This window comes from Bubalus kerabau, chromosome 2, assembly GCF_029407905.1.
Source record: "Bubalus kerabau isolate K-KA32 ecotype Philippines breed swamp buffalo chromosome 2, PCC_UOA_SB_1v2, whole genome shotgun sequence".
Classification (NCBI taxonomy): Eukaryota; Metazoa; Chordata; class Mammalia; order Artiodactyla; family Bovidae; genus Bubalus; species Bubalus kerabau.
In genome coordinates this window covers 12,051,739-12,074,216 of record NC_073625.1, presented here as the reverse complement: position 1 = coordinate 12,074,216, position 22,478 = coordinate 12,051,739, and the positions used below count along the sequence as shown (strand labels likewise).

At 39.9% G+C, this 22,478-nt stretch overlaps 1 protein-coding gene across 8 annotated transcripts in view; it reads right to left on the bottom strand.

Annotated features, from left to right (window-relative positions):
• The window catches only part of NSD3 (nuclear receptor binding SET domain protein 3), a 103,790-nt gene that overhangs the window by 59,113 nt on the left and 22,199 nt on the right, over nt 1-22,478 (bottom strand). For all 8 annotated transcript variants that reach the window (XM_055567051.1, XM_055567050.1, XM_055567049.1 and 5 more), the window contains exon 2: nt 4,883-5,604. In XM_055567051.1, the coding sequence (XP_055423026.1) occupies nt 4,883-5,560 (678 nt within the window). In that variant the 5' untranslated portion in view covers nt 5,561-5,604. The remainder of the gene's footprint in view (nt 1-4,882; nt 5,605-22,478) is intronic.

Below are 22,478 nucleotides of genomic sequence, written 5' to 3'. Positions count from 1 at the left end.
CCATCAGGGAAGCCTGCCTTGCCTTCAGGCTGGCTTGAAACAAAGTTAAAATCATTCAAAGAACTAAGTTGTTTTTTTTTTAAACACAGTCATTTTAAAAGGAAAGAAATAGCAAGGGAGAAAAAGAAGCCTAAGAAGATTTATTCTAAGCCTTCAAACTATAAAAATAGAAGAAAAAAAAAGTCAAATAAAGGTGCTGCAATGATAGAGCATGAACATACATTGCAAAATGTGCTAACACGTGAGCGGAACAGAAATATCCAGGAGGCATTTGGAGATCTAAGACTTGAGCTCAAAAGAAAGGTAAAGAGAGATAACATATTACCACAAACATCAATTAAGAAGGGGAGTTTTTAAGATGAAATGGTCAATGGCAGTCAAATGCTTAGGAGTCAAGAAAAATAAGGAGTCAGAAATTGCCAACAGATAAAATGTTGCTGGGTATAAAATCCACTTTCCTTCGACTGTTCAAAAGATAGATAAGCTTAAAAGAGATTAAAACCAAACAGGGACTGAAGATACCTTTTTGGTACTAACAGTGCTGCTTTAGGAAGAGAAAGCATCAGAGAAAAAGATGACAGTGAGCGAACTCTTCATAGCTTTAGAGTCATCTTAATTTTAAGTGAATGATTTTTATGGGTATACAATCTCTTTACATTTTTAGCTGATTTCATGTGGAAAGACCTTTTTTTTCCAGTAAAGAATCATAGGAAATTTCTTAATCTGGTAGAAAAAAATATGCTAATGGCAGCTAAAATAAAATTCTATTGCCCTAAATATTCCTTTCAAAAAAACTGGGGGAATTCCCTGGTGGTGCAGTGATTAGGGCTCGGGACTTTCACTGCCAACACCCGGGTTCAATCCCCGGTCAGGGAACTAAGATCCTGCAAGCCACGCAGTTCTAACCACACATACACATACACACACAAATATCTAATATTTTTATTAAAATTCAAGAAAGAAATTTATCAGGATGAATAATACACATCAAATCTGGCAGAGTTCCAAATCCTTAAGAGTTTTCAAACATTAAGTAAAATCGTATTCTCTACAGGAACCAAAACCTTATGTCATCATTGAAGGTGGAAAGAAAAATGTAAAGCCAGTAAACTGCTCATGCATTTTTTTCTTTTACTTTCTGAATAACCTGTAAGTTCGTAATGCATATAAACAGTTTCTAAGGATTTTAAGATCTAACAGTTTGAGGCTGGAGAACGAGATATAACCTCTAGCTTAGTGCTAATGGGGCCAAAGAAGCTGTCTGGCTTTTTATATGTGAAAACGGCAAGCTGAGAGTTACTGGGCCTGGCCTTAGTGGATAAGCCCACCGAGGGCTGGTGGAAGCCAGTGCTTAAACAGAGCCTACGCTCACATGCCTGAGGCATTACACCTGCCAAGTAGGAAGAAGTGCAGAAACATTTCCACATGTTTCTAATTTGGTGGGAGAGAAAGCAGCTAAAGCAGCTTTACAAAATACACAATTTCAGTAGTGATAGCAGGTCTCCTGCCGCTGAGCTGTTTGGATACACATTTTCATTGTTGGAAAGATGTACTTAGGTTGCTCCACAGAACAGCCGCTCTTTAGAAGGCCAGATAGCTCAGAATTGGGAGGAAATACTCAGAGAGAGAATACTAAGAAAAAAGGAAAGAAAATAGGAGTGAGTGGAATCTTGTTTTTAGATGAGACTTTGTTTGCTTTATCTGTCTCAAAAAAGAATCTATGAGCGAGCTTTTAAGGAAGAAATATACATCTGTACATCTAGATATAGTTATCAATGAACCCAGCTTGAGGACAGTCATTCCACGCACCAGCTCTCACTGGGCTTCCCTCGGGCGTCTGGGGAAGGGGAGCTGTCCAGTGGTGTCTGCAGACACTTCTGTGGGCTTCTCTTTCCCTTCCGAGCCCTCTGTAATGCTGGACACCAAGGGTGTGGACCTCTAGCGACAGCCAGGAGTCACAAGGGTATCAAAAGTTAAAACACTTAAATCAACCATCCTCAAGGAAGCAAAAGGAACGTTGTTCAAGTTAAGGAAACCCCTATAAAACCATACATGGTTACAAAAAAAACAGGCTGATGTGTGCACATCCCTGTCTGCACGGCTTACCAGAGGCACAGCCCTAACAACAAGCGGGGTCCTGGGACACCGGCTTCAACGTTCTACTGTCAGAGCGCAGCATCACTTTTATGGCACCTTCCCATAAGCTTAGACCTGCCCCGTGTGTGCGATAAAAGTCTAATCAAATTCAACTAACAAGAGCTTAGTTCTTCACTACATTTCTTTGAAAGAAAATGTGGTGGGTGAGGGGAGAAAAACAAGGGGGAAAAAAACAACCCTAGATTTTCCCCCAAAGCTCAACTTTAAGGCAATGGTCTTGGTAACATTTAAAGCAATCAATGCCACTTACCATGTCTATATCTTCAAACAAACTGACATTCCTTTACCCCGCGAGACTGTAAGATCCTAAATAATGAAATATTAAATTATGCCCCTGCTGCTGCTGCTGCTAAGTCACTTCAGTCATGTCCGACTGTGCAACCCCATAGATGGCAGTCCACCAGGCTCTGCTGTCCCTGGGATTCTCCAGGCAAGAACACTGGAGTGGGTTGCCATTTCCTTCTCCTACATGATTAAAAAAAAGAAAATGAACTAAAACTCTTAAATCACATCTAACCATTCTAATTCCTGGATATAACCATTAACTGAAGGTTTAAGTGATAGAAACTGCCAGACATAGCAGACAACCAACAAAGACAGAATTGGCTTTAAAGTCTCACTGAAAAGTGACTACTAGACATATCATTGCACTGAACTATTTCCTGGATTCCAATAAAGCAAAGAGTGGATATGAAAAATGAACAGGCTATCTTCTCTTGCCTCTAACTGCCTCCAGCCCTATTTCTATTGTGAGATATATTTTAAACTATATGTTTTAATATTTTTATCAATGAGGCAAGAAGTCTAGCCTAGTAAGTAAAATTGGATATTCTCCTATTTGCCGGATTCTTTAGAGCAAAAGAAAGTTGGGCCAGCAAGATGGTTCTTAGAACCTCAGCTAGAACCGAATTCAGGTTTTATGCATTTTTGTGATCTCAAGGGTCACTGGGGCTTCGCACGTCTTTTCACTGCAGGTCCATGAAAGAAATACTACAGTGGATGTATTTGGAGGGGGAAAAGTTAACTCCTCTCCTTTCACTGATTCATTCACTTAATAAGCAGTGTAAGATACTACACAAGCTAAGATCTGTGTGGGGAGGGGGAGTGCATTTAATAAATGACTTAAGAAATTTAAAGGCATTTCAGAAACCACTTAGCTTCAGAGTCATTTTACAGCTACAGAACTAAGATGGCAGAACTGCTAGTGTCCACAATTTCTCTTTATCTCATCACTCAGTTTTATTTTCTTCATAGCACTTATCACTATCTGAACCTAGACATGTTTACATGCACACACGCACATGTGCATGTGTGTGTGTGTGTGTGTGTGTGTGTGTTTTCTGGCTCCTCTTACTAGGAAGTAGGCATCTTTACTTTTCACTTGCTGGCCAACTTTCAATTCTTAGAAAAGTGTCTAGCACACATTAGGTACTCAGTGGATACTTGTTAAGTGAATAAGATAAACAATAGAAAATGAGAAAAACATATTGACTTATCACACTGAGACTTGTGAGAGCCTAGGACAAGTGTGACCTTTACTCCAGTGAAAGAGCATGTTGATCTGCATAAAGAAGTGGAACTCAGCTACTAAGGAAAAGATGAGTTGGTAAGATGTAAACATTTCTTTGAATAGAAGATAACAAATTAACTTGCATACCAGATAGAAAAGCATTCATTTCTTCCCAAATAGGTCTGGGGACATCTTCAAGTCATACTTGTATATTAGAATATTAATGAAAAACTCTTCATTCAAGCTAGAATGGATTTGTTACATACCTTGTTATTAAGGAAATTAAAACTGAAACCTCAGAGATGTTAAAAAAAAAAATTAGTAGCACGCACCTTAAGTTACCACCAAAGGATGACTTTTATAAAATGCTACCTGAAGTTTTAATGAGTATGTATGGACACGACTGAGTGACTGAACTGAACTGAACTGATGAATACTAACTCTGATTTTAATCAAGAGTTCCTTTGTTTACCTCAGGTTATTTTGCAGCAAACACACTAGTGATGAGTGTAAATCTAAGCTCTCCTGGCAAACGTTGGTGGCACAGTAGATAAGAATCTGCTTGCCAATGCAGGAGACACGGGTTCCACCCCTGGTTGGGGAAGATCCCATATGCTGTGGAACAGCTGAGCCCATGAGCCACAGCTATTGAACCCGTACTCTAGAGCCAGGAGCCGCAAATATGGAGCTGAAGCCCCAGTGCCTTAGACCCCGTGCTCTGCAACAAGAGAAGCCACCGCGATGAGGAGCCTGCCCACTGCAACAAAGATTAGCTCCTGCTTGCCACAACTAGAGAAAGTCCACGGGCAGCCAGGAAGACCCAGTGCAACCAGACCAAAAAAAAAAGCTGAAGTTCTGGAACAAGGAGAAACCAATTTCATTAACCATATTCTCACTGACTTTCCTCTTCATCTTCAGAAGCCAGTTTATTACAAGCAAGATTAAGTGAGACTGCTAAACAAAGACATCGGAGGCAAGACTTTTAGTTTCACATGTTTTTAAAATATTTCTTTACTCTGATGATGTCCATTCATTTACTCAACAAATATTTACTTACCACCTGTCATCATAACCCAAGCTCCTTGCCAGAGATCAGAAGAAAGAAGTTATCAGAAATATTTACATTTGAAGAGATAAAAACTGGAAAAAGATCTCTTGGACTTCCAGTAAATGTGAAAATATTACAAAAATTTTCAAAAAGATGTTTCAACTTACATTTTGTTCTTCTGGTTCTAATTTGGGGATTTTGTGTGACTTGCGCTCTTCAGATCTAGATGAGTCATGCTTGTTGCTCTTTTTCCTCTTTTCTTTTCTGCTTTCATGCTTTGACTTTGTGTGCTCACTTGCCTGGACTTCATTTAAAAGGTCTCCACAAAGGGAAGACTCAAACAATTCCCTGCCATTCTGGATAGTTTTGGTTATTTTTAGTTTAATTTCAGGTGAGCCAGTCTTCTTTGGAATCACAGTCTGTGGTACCGAAGGAGGAGGTGGTGGTGGCTGTGGAGGAGAAGGCTTTTCCAGAATTTCATGGGGTCGTGTGTTTGGAATTTCTGAATGGTAATAGTCAGTGGGGCTAAAGTTTCTAACTGCACCAAAGCCGTTGGCGGACCCGTTGGGATACTGGTTATATGACTGGTATTTGGTTTGAGTTTCATACATGCTGATGGACGGTGGGTAGCCATTCGTGAGTGGAGGAAGATCTTCTGTTGTGGGTGGGTACTGAAAGCCTTGCTGCAAGGTAGCTTCATATGGTGTCTGGCCACCATCTTCAACAATGTCACTGTTGTTATCAAAGGCATCCTCCTGGCGGATGTTGGCGGAGTCAATGAGTTGAGGTGGTTGCTGAATTGTGTTTCCCATGATCCCTTGCATGAAAGAGAAAGAGAAATCCATTGTTCTGCTCCAGCATCCTTAACTTTCCCTTTCTCTCATCGGGCCTAAAGTTTTAAAAGAGAGATCAAAAAGTGTTAGTTAATAACCTCAAAGTCTAGATGGCTAATCAATAGCAAAGGATTAAAATAAAATATTCTGAAGCCCATTTTCATATCCAGATCTGCACAAACACTGTTTTTAAAACAAGCAGCCAATGTGATTCTGACACAGAACAAACACTTTTTATCGTAATGCTCATCTGTTTGAAACTCAATGACTGTCATAATAACTTGAGTAACAAAAATTTTGTCCTCTTTGCAAACATGCAAAATAGTTTTGACATTCCTTTGTTTCCCAAGTTAGAGATTGTAAGTCTCAGTTAAAACTGGTAATTGCAAAATCAGCAGTGTCTTGACGGATACAAATTAAGTTCCATGGGAATTTTCCTTGGATCATTTATGTTTTGTCCAGTGGTTCTGTTATTACAAAAATAATAAAATCTTATTGCAAATATTTTAAATACAAAATTCAAAAGGCCGAATAAGTCATGTGTAACCACTGTAAATACTTTAGTGGGTATTCTAGATCTTTCTCTATGTATTTACACACAAAATGTTTAAAATAGTTTAATCTGTGACTTGCTTATTCAACTTAAAATAAATCCTAGTTATCTTTCTACATCAGTCATGTACAGATCATTCTCATACATCCTTTACTCTCTAAGTGGCTGTGGGCACACTGTAAACAACTGTGGAATCTACCATATTTAACCATGAAAACCATTCAGTTGCTCACAACTCTTGGATATTATAAATGGGCTTACAGAAAACTTTCTTGAAACTGTATCTTTATGCATATATGTATTTCTCTAGGACAGGTATGAAATTCCGACGATACTGTAAAACTGTTCTATAGAACAGTTTATTATAGGCTGTACCATATCAATTTATACTTATACCAACAGTGTGAGGGGACAGCTAGTTTCCATGCTCTCGCCAGTATCTCGTTGTTTTTATTTTTATTTTTTAATTTTATTTTATTTTTAAACTTTACAATATTGTATTGGTTTTGCCAAATATCGAAATGAATCCACCACAGGTATACATGTGTGCCCCATCCTGAACCCTCTTCCTTCCTCCCTCCCCATACCATCCCTCTGGGTCGTCCCAGTGCACCAGCCCCAAGCATCCAGTATCGTGCATCGAACCTGGTCTAGTTGTTTTTAATCAGTGATACAGATAATAGAATCATCTTTACTTTTACAAAGGGCACATGTCAAGATCTATATACTGATGACCCTGATTCAGTAAATCTGGGGTGAGGCCTAGGGCATGAGTATTTTTTTTTCCAGTTCTATATGTATTTGTTATTTATTTTTAGTTGAAGGATAACTGCTTTACAATATTGTGTTAGTTTCTGTCATACACCAACTTGATTCAGCCATAGGTATGCATATGTCCCCTCCCCAATGAACCACCCTCCCACTTCCCACCCCATCCCACCCCTCTCGGTTGTCACATGAGCTCCCTGAGTCATACAGCAAATTCCCACTGGCTGTGTATTTTATATATGGTAGTGGATATACTTCCATGCTACTATCTCCATTCGTCTCACCCTCTCCTTGACCCCCTACCCTCCATGCCCACGAGTCTGTTCTCTATGCATGCATCTCCATTGCTGCCCTGCAGATAGGTTCATCAGTACCATCTTTCTAGATTCCATATATAAAGCATGAGTATTTTAAGGCCATATTGCAGCTAATACTGATGCACACTGTTGGCCAGGTCACTGCTTTACTTACAGTTACTGTGCCTTCTCTAGAAGGTGTCTGGAATTGCCCACACCGTGTGACAATGTTACAATATGGATGAGCATCTGTTAGGAAATGCTTTAAGACCACTCTGCTCTGTCATAGGTTTGACAGGTCCACATCCTGAGACAGGAGATTAATGGACTGCCCAGATATAATTTTGAAAATCCTGTCAACACCTCTTCTAAAAAGCTCTAAGGCTGAGAGGATTTCACTACTGTGTCAAGTCTGATGAGCTAACTGTAGAGGGCAGAATGCAGGGAAGTGGATTCGGAGACTAGAGCCCAGTTCAATTCCATGATTTACTGGTAATGTTCACCATCGTGGTTCTAGTAGAAAAACGATAAAGCAAGTAAGCCAAAACAGTGAAGGGAAGAAGGAAATAAAAGCTGACAACATTTTCCAAGGTGTAGCCAATTAAACAGCTGTTTATTCTGATGTTTGCAAGCGGAATGAATGTTACCAGTTCTTAACTTGCAAACGAATGAATATGAGAGCTTACAGAAAATCAAACTGCCTTTACTGCTCTACACTGGAGTGAGGGGAGGGGGAGGGGGGCAGCCACAGGATGTGAGAGAGCACTCCCACTTCCTTGCATCTACTCTGGGCCAAGCACTTTTTACATATCTCACTTAATCCTCAAAACAACTCTTCAAGGTGGAGTGACTCCTGGCTCACAGATAAAGAAAGTGAGCTGCAGAGGCGTTCTTAGGGGGCTTGCTTAAACCCCAACGCCAAGGAGGCTGAATTAGGATTTGCATGTAGGCATCTCTGACTCTGAAGCCCAAGATTTTTGTCATTACGCCACTGCCACTTTCCTCAGGTGTTAAATTCTGAGAGGATTTGTTTCTTTTGTTCAGGTATTGGGTTGGCCCAAAAGTTCGTTTGATGTTTTCCATTACATCGTATGGAAAAACCCACATGAACCTTTTGGTCAACTCTATTCTTTATTGCTTGGTCACTGCTAAAACAGCAACTAACCATTTCATAATAACCACCACTAACACTTAAAAGAGAGTTTAGTATGTGCCAGGAGCCACTCTAAGAGCTCTACAAACAGGACACCATTTACTGCTCCCAACAGACAGTCTGGTCTCAGAGTCCGTGTTCCTAACCAGCATATCATACTGATAATGCTCATAAAGGTTAGAAATCATATATAGCTTAAGAATTGAACCTTACCCTAATCTGACCCTTGACAAAAATATGTAGCTCACAGACACAAGAAAGTATGTTCTAAATTCTGTAAACACACATGGGGCAAGTATACAGGTAGAATTCAACAGTTCTCCAAACTTCCAACTTGAAAGCAAATTAAATACCAGCATTTGACATGATGCAATCTGTGTTTTTGGTTCTTGTAACTGTCATACACAAGATCAGCTTCCAGATAATGTCCCATAGTCTTTAGAGGTTTTCAGGCACATGCACTCAGGGACTGCAAGGAGATCAAACCAGTCAATCCTAAAGGAAATCAATCCTGAATATTCACTGGAAGGACTGATACTGAAGCTGAAGTTCCAATACTGTGCCCAACTGATATGAAAAGCCAACTCATTAGAAAAGACCCTGATGCTAGGAAGGATTGAAGGCAGGAGGAAAAGGGGACAACGGAGGACGAGATGGTTGGATGGCATCACCAACTCAATGGGTGTGAGTTTGAGCAAGCTCTGGGAGATGGCAGAGGATAGAGAAGCCTGGTGTGCTGCAGTCCATGGGGTCAAAGACAGTCCGACACAACTGAGCAACTGAACAACAACAATTCAGATTTCTGATACTTCTGACTTAGTTCCAAACACAAACTTCTAGGAAGTCTGGCATTTTCTCCCTTCTCTTCTCTAGCCCTATAACCAAATATTTTATTTTAGTTTGAACTAAGAAAAGAAATAACATTAGTATATTACAATTACAGTATAAAAGTTAGAGGGCTTCCCAGGTGGCGCTAGTGGTAAAGAACCCACCTGCCAATGCAGGAGACATAGAGACATGGGTTCAGTCCTTGGGTTGAGAAGATCCCCCGGAGAAGGAAATGGCAACCCACCCAAGTATTCTTGCCTGGAGAATCCCACGGACAGAGGAGCCTAGTGGTCTACAGTCTAAAGGATCACAAAGAGCTGGATACCACTAAAGTGACTTAGCACACACGCATGCATACAAGTTTGCAATTACACAGTGTTTTCACATACTTTCTTATTTGATCGGCAAAACAATCCTGTAAAGCTGACAGGGCAGGTGTTAGCTTCATTTTTCAGATAACTACATTCAATATTTGCCAAATTTCCCAAGACTACAAAGCTAATTAGCGAGTAAGCCTGAAAAAGAATCAATCTCTTAGCTTTCTAATCCTGTGTTCTTTTCCACGAGATCCCATGCCAGAGACTATCCAACCACCCAGAGACAACACAAAATCGTCTTGAGAGTCGTATGTTCAAAGCTGAGCAGACTGTCCTTTCCTAACTCAGCTTTGCTTCCAGACTACCCTGCACTGCTCGCTGCTTCCACTGTTTTTCCAGCTCCCAGGCCAGGAGCCTCAGGTTCATATGAGGGTGACTGATTCTTCCTTCTCAGTGAAGCCATAAAACTAAACATTGGACAAGTCTAGTACCTATTCCTTTGAACTCTGATTTGTTCTTCTCCTTTTTAAAAAAACAATTTTATTTATTTTTGGCTGTGCTGGGTCTTCACTGCTACTCAGGCATTTTTTTCTAGCTGCAGAGGGTGCAGGCTACTCTCTAGCAGCCACGTGCGTGCTTCTCATTGCAGTGGCTGCTCCTGTTGTAGAGCACGGGCGCTAGGGTGCGTGGACTTCAGCAGTCACCACTCCTGGGCTCTAGAGCACAGACTCAGCAGCTGTAGTGCATGAGCTTAGCTGCTCTGGGGCATGTGCAATCGTCCCAGCCCAGGGATCAAATCCGTAGCTCCTGTATTGGCAGGCAGATTCTCTACCGCTGAGCCACCAGGGAAGTCCTCGATTTGTTCTCTGATTTCTATATCCATGTCAGGCCAGGCCCTCGTCAGCACCTGATCCTGGAACTACAACAACTGATTTTCTAGGTATTTCTCACCTCTGGTCTCTTCCTGCACAGCTGCCAGGGGATGCTTCTAAAGCCAACCTGCACCGAGTCTGTTCCTATGTTGATGTTCTGAACTTCACACAGCAAGTCTCTTCTGTGCCTTTCAAGATTTTCCACAATCTGATTTTTTTTTACCAACCCAAATTGCAAGGGCATGAATGACCTTTTCTGAGCATCCACTGAGCCAGATATCTATAAACTGTGGCCTAATATACTTTATTTAATCCTACGAAGCAAAGTATTATCCCCATCTTACACATGAGAAGGGATGGGGCTCAGAAAGATCATGTGATTTGCCCTTAGTCACATGGCCAACAGAAGTTGAATAAAATGGTGAAATTTGTATCTTTTAACTCCAGTACAGTACCATGTAATGTCAGGTGGTACGGTGGTAAAGAACCTGCCTGCCAGTGCAGGAGACACGGGTTCCATCCCTGGGTCGGGAAGATCCCCTGGAGGAGGAAAGGGCAACCCGCTTCAGTATCCTTGCTGGGAAATCTCCTGAACAGAGGAGCCTGGGGGCTACAGCCCATGGGTCGCAAAGAGTCGGACAGGACTGAGCGACCAAGCACGGGATGCTTTACATGGCGGCTGCCTCATAATCTTTGAACTACCCAAACTTCCCACTTTAACCCAATATGCTCCAGACACACAACCCAAGTGCCTGTCAGGCAGCTTCACTCACATCCCACAAGCACCTTAAAATGTCTAATAGTGAACTCTCAGTTTCTATTTTACTTAAATGTGTCCTTCCCCTAGTCCTTCCCCTGAGAAGAAAATGAAACCTCCACCTACCAGCTGCCGAAGCCAGAAGTCTGGGAATCATGACACACCCCTTTCACTCACTCCTACTCTTGTCCAGCTGATCCATAAAATCTGCGAGCCTTACTTCCCAGGCATCTGACTCACGCTGGTCTATCTCACTCCACCTCTGGTTCCTCACCGAGGCTCTTGCACAACCGTCTCCCTGATCTCCACACAACCCACGTCCCCAGAGAATGGCCCGTCACCTTTAAAAAGATGAATCCAACTGTGCAACCGCCCCTCAAAATATAGCAGGAAAGACGAACAATAGGGAGGACTCTCACAAACGTCATTTTGAACGAAAGTGGTCAGAGATTCCACTTACACAGTACACAGTGTGATTTCATTTACACAGGGGTCAGAAACAGGATGAAGTTAGGCCTAAATCTATGGGGATGGCTGTCAGAATAGTAGCTGCTTTCTTGAAAATGGTGCTGTAGACACTAGAAGGGGGCCACAGGGAGGTTTCTGAGCCGTTGGTTATGTTTGATTTATTCATCTAGATAGTAATGACATGATTTACTGAAATAAGCAAAAATAAGCAACAAAACCTTCAATGCCCTCCCAGTGGCACTCAAGTAAAATCCGGGCTCAGCATCATGCCTGCGCGCTCAGGCCTCAGTTTGTAAACTACCAAAGTCATCTACCATCACTCGCCACAGAAGCATCGCACTCCGGCCACAGGGGCTTCTTATCAATTTCTCAAATGTGCCCTCTTCATTTCTGTCATTGGAATTTTCACCTCTGTTGCTCCAACTACCTGAACACTCATTATCTCTCAGAGAAGACTTCTGCGGTCCCTAGCACCCTCTCCTCACTGAGTCTGTTTTGTGTCCTTTATAACAGCACTTACAATAACATGCCTTATACAAATATGCTTTTGCCTTTTTATGGTCTCTCTCCCTCATTCCACTGCATGCTCTATAAGCATAGGGACTATGGATATCTTATTCAAGGCTAGATATTCAATACTCTTCAGTTAATAAATGAATGAAAGCATCCCTGACCTCAAAGGGCTTAAAACTAATATACCTTCACTGACCTGCAGGATTTCTGGGGATATTCGCCTATAATGTAACTCTACTCACTCACTAATCCCTGGTTTGGTAAAAAATGAGTTATGTTTATTGTAAAAAAACAAACAGAACACTGACACCCATAGTTACATGGTCAACTGATCTTCCACAAAGGTGTCAAGTAATTCGAGGAAAAGGACTTCCCTGGTGGCTCAGTGGTAAAGAATTCGCCTGCCAATGCAGAAGACATGGGTTCCATCCCTGGGTCAGGAAGATCCCCTGGAGAAGGAAATGGCAACCCACTCCAGTATTCTTGCCTGGAGAATTCCACGGACAAAGGGGCCTGGAGGGTTACAGTCCATGGGGTTGCAAGAAAGTTGGGCACAACATAGTGACTGAACAACAACAACAAATTCAAGGAAAAAGGATGGTATTTTCAACAGACAAGGCTGGAAAAAAAAATATGACTGGATAGCTGTTTGGGAAGAGCAAACCTCACCCTTACTTTACTTTATACAAAAAAATACTTAAAGTTAGTTCGTAAACCTGGTACTCAAACCATAAAACTTCTAGACTAAAAACATGGGAGAAAATATCCAATTGTGTTAGGCAGAGATTTCTTCCACAGGATGCAAATATCATGACCTACGAAAGAAAAAGATGGATAAAATGGACTTCAAAATTAAAAACTCTTGCTCTTCAAAAGACACAGTTAAAAGGGAAAAAAAGTGAATTACAGGCAGAGAGAAAGGTATCTGCAAAGTACATATCTCATAAAAAATATCCTTATTCTCTTACATTCTAGGAAATGGGGAGAGACCCACTAAGGGTTTTTGAGCAAAAACGGGACCAGTGAAATGACGGTTTCAATATTCTTCACTCTATGGGTGGCTTACCAATTGCAAACAGGACTGCGCACAGGACAGGGCACTTCACACGAGGGAGTAGATACGGTTTTACCAGAGGCGGGCCAGCTGGCCTTCCGGGCCTCGTGGTGTGATTCATGCACACATCATCATTCCCCAAGTCCCCTTCCCAGTGCTTACACCAAACCTCAAAATGAGGAAGCAATCAGACAAATCCAAAGTGTGGGACCTTCTCTCAGAAAACTGGTCCCGGCTCTTAAAAAAGTGAAAGTTACAAAGCTCTTTATTTGAAAAGACCAGTGCAATTCGTGAACTTTGATTAAATCCTGGATGTAAACACAAGCATACACAAAGAGGTAAAAAAGAGTGTTTAGGAGAAAATGAGAATTTAAAACGCAAACTAGGGGCTTCCCTCATGACCAAGACTCCACTCTCCCCATGCAGGGGGGCCAGGTTCCACCCCTGGCCAGAGAGCTAGATCCCACACACTGCAACTGCAGGTCCTGCCTGCAGCAACTAGGACCCAGCACGGCCAAAGAAATAAATATAATAATATTTCAAAAATAAATAAAATAACTAGCTATTAAACAATGGTGCTGTTAATTTTCAAGGGTATGATAACACTAATCTGTTAATGTAAGAGAATGTCCTTATTCTTAGAAGAGCTATGCTTAAATATTTAAAGTGTCCTAGGATCCACAACTTTCAAATGGTTTAACATTTTAACAGTACATATATCTAGAGTAAAACAAAGCAGCCAAAAAATGTTAACAACTAATCTAGGTGTCGACTATAATAGTCTTTTAATTTTCCTAAAGATTTGAAAATTTTGAAAGGGAAATGTTGGGGAAAAAAATAAAAAATTTAGCTAAGGGGCTGAAAGAAATATTAAAAAGAAAAAGCAACTGCTTCTTAAGGCAGAACAGCATGCATTAAATCCTGACAGCGTATTCTGACCAACTCAACCAAACGGCTCAGTGTATCATATTTTCTAGGAAGTCTAAGCATGAATAGAGCCACACTTTCTCATATTGCACCTCCAAATAACACAATAATGCAATCAAGAAAGCAATTTTGATAATTTAAAAAAAAAGATATTTTGAGACTATAAAATTCTTTACATAGTGATTTTTATACATACTGGAGTCTAGTGGCCAGCATTCAAACAGCAGACACACTAACTGATATAGAGAATTAGGAGCCAGAGATGCGAGTTCCATCCCTAGGTTGGGAAGATCCCCCGGAAGGAGGGCACAGCCACCCACTCCAGTATTCTTGCCTAGAGAATTCCATGGACAGAGGAACCTGGTGGGCTGCAGTCCATGGGTTCGCACAGTTGGACACAACTTAGTGACTAAACAACAGCAACAGTGTTGCTGTAGGAATTAAGAGAATCCATGAGCAGTACTTTGGACAATGCCCAGAGTTAGAGCTCAGTATCTGTTGGCTGTTACCATAATATTATCATTCAGCACAATGCTGGGCACACAGAACTTAGGAAAAACCTGATCTCTGACCCAAAGGCATTTACAGTTTCTTTAGTATATAAGACAAGATAGGATATTATGGTCAGGGCTTATAAAACAGTAAACAATGTAAACAACATTAAACAGAAGTGACTAAGAGTCACACTGTGTCATCACACTTACAACAGACACTGAGAACAGTGCTCACGTGGCAAGGAGGCCTCGAGACCACGAAAGACAGGCAGGACTGGAGGTTAGGTGTTTTTCACCCACACATTTTAAAACTACTCCACAAGAGTCATCAAAAACTCTCACACCTTGGTCATTAACAAAGCCCTGATAAAGATGTTTTAACCTTTTTTGTATTACTAAAGTAATAGTAATAATGACTAGCATTTGAGGACTTAACTACACGTCAATACTATCTCAAATACTTCACATTTGTGTGATTATTTCACTCCCCAAAACAGGTCTTTGAGGAAATACTATTACTACCCCCATTTCACAAGTGAAAATGAAGGCCAGTGTGATTAAGTGACTTCCTCAGCCAGACATCCTGTAAATGGAGAATCCACACAGAGGCCCTCTGCCCCACAGTCAGACTGGCTCTTGACAAGTAAACGCATTGCCCACAGTCCCTAAGTATGTCAAGTAAACAGCAACACGAACATTCACTTTACTGAATTACTTACTGAAGTAATTATTTACTGAATTGTTTACTGAAATCATAACGCGCACTTCCTGAGCGTTAGCTCCGCTGCCCAGAGCTAACAATTTGATGGGAGACGTAATGGACTAGTATTCGGTCCATTGTAATATGTAGTTCCAAGTAAATGAAACCACCACAGGCTAACAATTTAGGACAAATTCTTCCTCTGACCAATGTTTTCACACTGGTTTTTAAGATGAAAGAAATCAGTGAATGAAAAAAAAAAAAAGTTGAAAAGAAATCAATGAATGAATACTTTTCCCTTATTTTTGATGAAGCTGTTCACAAACATTTTTTATAACTTTATTTGTTTGTTTATTTATGGCTGTTCTGGGTCTTCGTTGGTGCATGGTCTTTTCTCTAGTCATGCTATGCAAGCTCTAGGCGCACGGGCTTCAGTGGTTGTGGTATGTGGGCTGAATAATTGTGGCTCCCAGGCTCTAGAGCCAGGCCTGGTAGCTGTGGCACACGGGCTGAGTCGCTCTGAGGCATGTGGGATCTTCCCTGACCAGGGATCAAACCCGTGGCAGGAGGATTCTTGACCACTGAGCCATCAGGGAAGCTCCATAGACATTTTTAAAGGAAAACAGTTGAAAATTATCAACTAAAGCTTTAGGCCATTCATTCTCCAGCTTATTCAGGAGAGGAGTGATAACAGAAAAGTTTACTTAAGTCAATCTCAGATACAAAGTCTAAAAAAAAAAAAAAAAAAGCATATGATGTTTCAGATGAACAGCTGAGCTACTCAAGTATTCATGACATGTTAAATGTAAAGTCTAAGTCACCATAACAAATTCTTATCCTAATGTGAACAATTTCCTTTTGTAGACTGTACATACTGCTGGATTCTACTTTACAGAATTACACACCATGCTGTATGTACTTATTTTCCTATGTTTAACATCAGTTTCTTCTCTACAAGAAAAAAACACTTCATATTTCATTATAGGTTAAAATTCCTCATATTGACATCATTATTCAGGCTTTTTGGAATCAGAAGTAGCTCTAAAGGTGTCATATAAATAACCCATTTTTGTCTTCAGACCCAATTACCCCTTCAATACATTCCTAGGTTACTTAATTTGTAAATCCAACCACATCACTTTTCTGTTTAAAAGCTGTCAATGATTTCTAGAAAAAGCCAAAGTAGTTCGGCCCACAGAGCACACAGGCCCTCCAAGCAAGGTCCCCATCCCCATCTCCAGCCTCAAGTCACTTCTGTACATTGGTAATGTCAGGTTACTCGGAATCACTGTACACGCTGCGATTTCACACCACTGTACCTTTACTAATATTGTCTCCTATGCCTGCCATGCTGAGTCACTTCAGTCATGTCCCACTCTGTGTGTGACCCCATGGACTGTAGCCCACCCAGCTCCACTGTCCATGGGATTCTCCAGGCAAGAATACTGGAGTGGGTTGCCATGCCCCTCTCCAGGGGATCTTCCTGACCCAGGGATTAAACAGGCATCTCTTACACCTAACCTGCATCAGCAGGTGGGTTCTTTACCACGAGCACCACCCAGGAAGCCCAATTCTTTTACTTTTTTTTTTTTTGCTTATTTAACCATCTTGAACTCAGAGAGTTATTTCCTAGAAGTACTCACTTAAGTTCCATGCTAGTCTGAGTAACTTTTCTCTGTTTCCTAAGATAAATAATACCTCTTAGAATTCATCATGAAACTGTCTGTGTGATTTTCTTAAGAGCAGGAAGTAATTTTATTCATCCATATGCTTCTAGAACCCAAATTGAAAGCTAGAGGAGGGGCTTCAGTGAATCTTTGAAACTAAACTGTATGAACTTAAGGGAGCTATTACATATAAATGAACTGCTTCAAAGAGTAGTTGAGGATCTTTCTATGAAGAATGCAAGATAATATAAAGGCAACTGTGGTCTCCTCAGGAATATCCTTGGCAAAATCTGACCATTCTCCAAGCCATTACTGAGATTCTCCTTAGTTCTGGACCATGCTTCTCTGCGAGGCTTAAAGCCCCGAGAGACTGATATGACGTCAAATGCATTTCCAAGGAGAGTCTACTAACCCAACGAAACACCGAAAGATATCAAAAACTCCTTTATAAGGGGATCTATTTAAAACTCCAGTGTTAACCAATTTTTACTTTCTGCCTAGAATGATGTATGTGTAGGAGAATGAGCTGTAATGTTCCCAAAGTGCCTTGTTTTCTCTGATACAAACATATTTACAAGGACCTGGTTCAGAAGATTCTGGAGAGTATTCACCACATCAAGATGTTAGGGAGTGGGCTAGTATGTCGTGGGGATACAGTCTGAAAATGGGGCTCCTTCTCCCAAGGACGGGAAAGGAGCTAGAGGTGGAGATCTGAGCAGTGGGGTTAAGCCAAACTCCTGAAGTGACCCTTTCCTCTTCACCCGACTCCTCTCAGACATCCAGTTTTTCAAAGTCCTGTGCCTCCAAGCCTGATCTCACTTGAGTTCCTGCCAGGCTTACGTGTGTACCACATTAGCACCCCAGTGATCTGAAGATTCTATGTAATTGTTTTATGTATATATGCAAATACACAAATGTCAACATTTTAAGTAATCTGATAAACTCTTTGGAACCATGCAAAAAACAGAAATAAAACCCTAGTGTTATTAATACTGTAGATATGAAATTCAGAATGTGGAAGCTCTCTAGCTCAAACTGTCAAAATCACAGTTAACTGACTTAGCATGAAAATGAATCCTTATTTTTGAAACCTATTCCAGTTGTTATAATCAATCTTACTAAAATACACAGTGTACTTGATATATCAACATTACAATTTTTACAGCTAAAGAAAAATAGTAGAATATAACGTGATTCCCACAGCACAGAAGAGGGTGGCCTCCCTTTACTCCAGGATAAACAAGGGATCCAGATGTTTCTTTATGTGAACTGCACAAGAAATATTTCTCAAGGTTTATGATAAATCCACAGTCTGCATGTGTTTCTATAGTAACAGTGCACGCAGACAGTCTACAGATGTGAACCAGCTATGCTGCTTCTTGAAAACCTGGCATTTTTACTGTTTGATGATTTCTGTGGCAAACCACTATAAAAACAATACATAATGTTCAAAATTTAGAGGTTATTTGTGCTTTAAAGCAAAAAAAGATTGATACTAAATTTAAGTATATACAAATTGAGGTGTAACAAGAGAAAGCTGTCAAATATATTCATATACTGATTTCTAACTGAATGATCACTAACACTTGAAAGTCAGATCCTGTATTTGAAATCAGTTGAATACATACAAGCATTACCCCTCCAAAAATATCAACTGAGACTCATATTTAATGACAGAATATGAAGATTTCTTGATGACAGCATCAAGGGAGTCATTTTACTATTTTTTCCCCAAATCTACACCAAGAAGAAAATGGTAACAGGAGTTAATTTTATTTTTTTTAAAAAGGGTCCATTATTTTTAGTACATAGGTCTGCAAAGGTAAAACCAGGGCCTCTATAAAGTAAAAACTTGAAAAAACATGCAGAATCTATATAGGAAGAATGCTAAAATCCCCTAAATGCTAGGAGACTCCCTTTCTTTTTGCTTATATGTTCTCTTCATATTTTAATCACGTCTATGATCAGAGTGATCCTTTGACTATAAGCTATAAATTCTGTATTACCCATTTTGGCTTTCATAATTTAAAAATTGTTTAATTGTTAGTAATGTAATGACAAAAGTGTATTGTTAAAAAAAAGAACAGAAGTATATAATTTTGTTATAATTTTCTGTTTTAAAACTATGAGTCATTCATCCTTTTTGAAAATAAGAGAGAAATATTTTTAAAGAGTCCAAACACACACCTTTAAAAATCAGGAAACATAAAACCGCTACTAAGTATGAACAAGATGCAAATTATGTTAAAAATTGATATTCTTCCTTCACAAGCCTTTTGACATTATTACTTCACTGCACATACAAAAAACTGGGGGTGAAAGTTATAGGGAAAAAAATCAGCCATTTGGTTCTAAGAACTTGATCATGCCTCTTTAGTACCAAAAAGGGAATGAGTAATAATATTTACCTTTTAATCACTAAAAGTAGCTAGAATTGATAGCATCTAATCTGGCTATCTGGCTATGCTATAGACAAAAAGCACTAACTGAATTTGGTACAGTGACTACACAACTCAATGTCAATTTTTCAAACAAAGTGTGTCCTGCTTGAAAATTTTTAATCAAGGAAATTTAAATCCAACTCTTTGCGACACTATGGACTGGAGCATGCCACTGTCAAGGAAATACAAAGTTAATAAATTGAAGTGGTGTTCCATTTGTTTTTAAGTTATCTTATCTTTTGAAGGAACTAAAACTGTATCAGTTTACAAGACTTAACATTTATTCACAAACAAACAATAGTACTTCTAAAAGCAACCAAGAATTACACAGTTGGTAGTTACAGCGGTCTATCCATATCTGTAACTATAGTGGTATAAAAGCAAATTATTTCTGACAAATTGGGCATTTTCTCTCAGTTTGTTAAATTCCCATGATAATACAAAGGCTTGAATTTGGAGGCTGCTACATAAATATATTAACTCTACAGGTACTTTTAATTTCCTTATGACTTTGGAATGAAAATTTGAGGATGTCAAAATCATGAGGTTTGAAGAGAGTGCTGGTCAAACTTCTGAATCATTTAAAGAGGTTTACTACCATTCTGATTGAGGCTAACTCTTTGAAAGTTTAATGCAAAAAAAAAAAAAAAAAAAGTGCGGGGAATTCCCTGGTGGTTCAGTGGTTAGGACTCTGTGTTTCACTGTGGGGGACTTGGGTTCAGTCCTTGGTCAGGGAACTAAGATCCTGCAAGCCAAGTGGTGCAACCCAAAAAAAAAGTTAAAATTTCATGTTATGATTAAGGGGAAAATATTTTCTTTTCTGAACTATATTTCAGCAATTATACTAATAAAACATCAATTCTCCAAATGATACCAAGGCTCACAGTATTTTAGTATGTTAAATGAATGTTCTTTATTAGTAAACCTTATCTGGGTACACGACTTAAAGGTACTTTCCGAGGTAGCCTTCTAAAAAGAACTCTAAGCTGGTGACTAATTTCTGGGTTAAACTGGAAAATCTGCTTGCTTTAAAAAATAAACAATTCAGGAGAGAATATATTTCCTGTATATTGTCACGTGATTTTACTCATCTATCCACCAAGATAGAAAAGGAATCACATCATTTTTATACAATTACCAACAACATCTACCCAAATCAAAATAGTCTTGCTCCATCCTTATCTCATAAACTCAAGATGCATCAAAAATGCTCTTCTAGAACAGGATTTGTTACAGGACATTTATTCATCAAGCAATTAAGCAAAAGCATAAGACTGGCCACTCTTTTTAATAAATGAAGAAATAAAATCTGAATCTGATGCTTAAACAATAAAAATGAAACAGAAATAAATACTGGTAAGGTTTTCTTGCTCCCCACTAAGATACAGTATTATAGTCTTACTTTCTTAAAAGACACAGTAATATTCCTACAGAATGCCCTGCTAATCTGTCAATTTGACTCAATTTAAATAAGTGAATGCTGTCACAGAAGGCTACATAGTGTCTTGTTCCATTTATGTGAAATGTCCAGAATAGGTAAATCCATAGACAGAAAGCAGAGTGGTGGTTATGGGGTTAGGTAAGAGGAGGAAACAACCGAGGCTATATCAAAAGGAATGCTCTAAAATAAAAGAAATCAAGAAAGTATTTGCAAAAAATAAATAAATAAAAACAAAGTATTTGCATATATTTCTCAACAATAAAGTCTACAATATCCATACAAAGATTTACTGGTTTGTACACACATATACAATGTACTCGAAATATAAAGCTCTACATTTAGTAACCTACAGTGATTAAAAGGTGAGGTACTGGCAAAGAGACAGACAATGAAACAGACTATGACCTGAGACACAGACCTAAGCTTACACAGGAACTTGGCATGGAACAGAAGAGTCATGGCAGATGAGTAAAGAAAGGATAGGAGATTCAAAGAATGGTACCAGACAACTGTTTATCCACATACGAAAAAAATTACACCCTCGTAATAGCACCCCACTCCAGTACTCTTGCCTGGAAAATCCCATGGATGGAGGAGCCTGGAAGGCTGCAGTCCATGGGGTCGCTGAGGGGCGGACACGACTGAGAGACTTCACTTTCACTTTTCACTCTCATGCATTGGAGAAGGCAATGGCAACCTACTCCAGGATTCTTGCCTGGAGAATCCCAGGGATGGGGAAACCTGGTGGGCTGCTGTCTATGGGGTCGCACAGAGTCGGACACGACTGAAGTGACTTAGCAGCAGCAGCAGCACCATGTAATATACCACCTCCAGGTGAAATAAAGACCAGATATAAAAAGTCAAAAATTAAAAACTTCTAAGGAAAAACAAAAACATAAAATGGAAGTAGATCATTATGAACTTAAGGTGGGGAAGGACTTCTTAAACAATATATAAAGAGTACAAAACATTGATGAATAAAATCAACAATATTTTTTTTAACTGTACGTCAAAAGATAACACAAATGAGTGAGAAGACAATTCTCCAGACCAGAAGATAAACGAAGTGCACAGAGTAGAGCTGGGTTCTACCCTCCAACCTTCTGCCAGATCTGCTCAGTTCTGGCTATGTTCGCTGGCTGTGCCTTGTCATTTCTCATATGAATTCGAGTAGTAACTTTAAGCCGTTTTTCCTGCTTCCAAAACTGTCCACCTCCAATCTACTCTGTCTAGTACTGACAGTATTTAAAAACACCCCCCCACACACACACAAAAATGCAATAACTTCCCATGGCTCTCCACGCCTTAAAATAAACTCCAGAAAGCAAAAGGCCTTTTCTAGATTTGGCCCCTGCCTACTTGTCCAGCCTTCTCTCGTCCTGCTTCTGTATTCCGACCTTGGCTTCCACCTTGCTCTCATTTCCTCTCATATCACTCAGCTTTTAAGCTTCTGTTCAGCTGTGTTAAAATGCCCCAAGAAGCTTTTCCAGACCACCCCTCACCCACATCCTACCTACACCCCACTAGAGCACTAATACACCAGAGAGAGCCGTCTTGAGCTACAGGAAGGGTATGTATGCAAGTGAACATAATCTCAAAACATCGGTGTAAGAAATAAGAGTAAAATACTTGATTACATCCAGTCTGGATACCAGATGCTATCTGCTAATTGCCCTCTGTA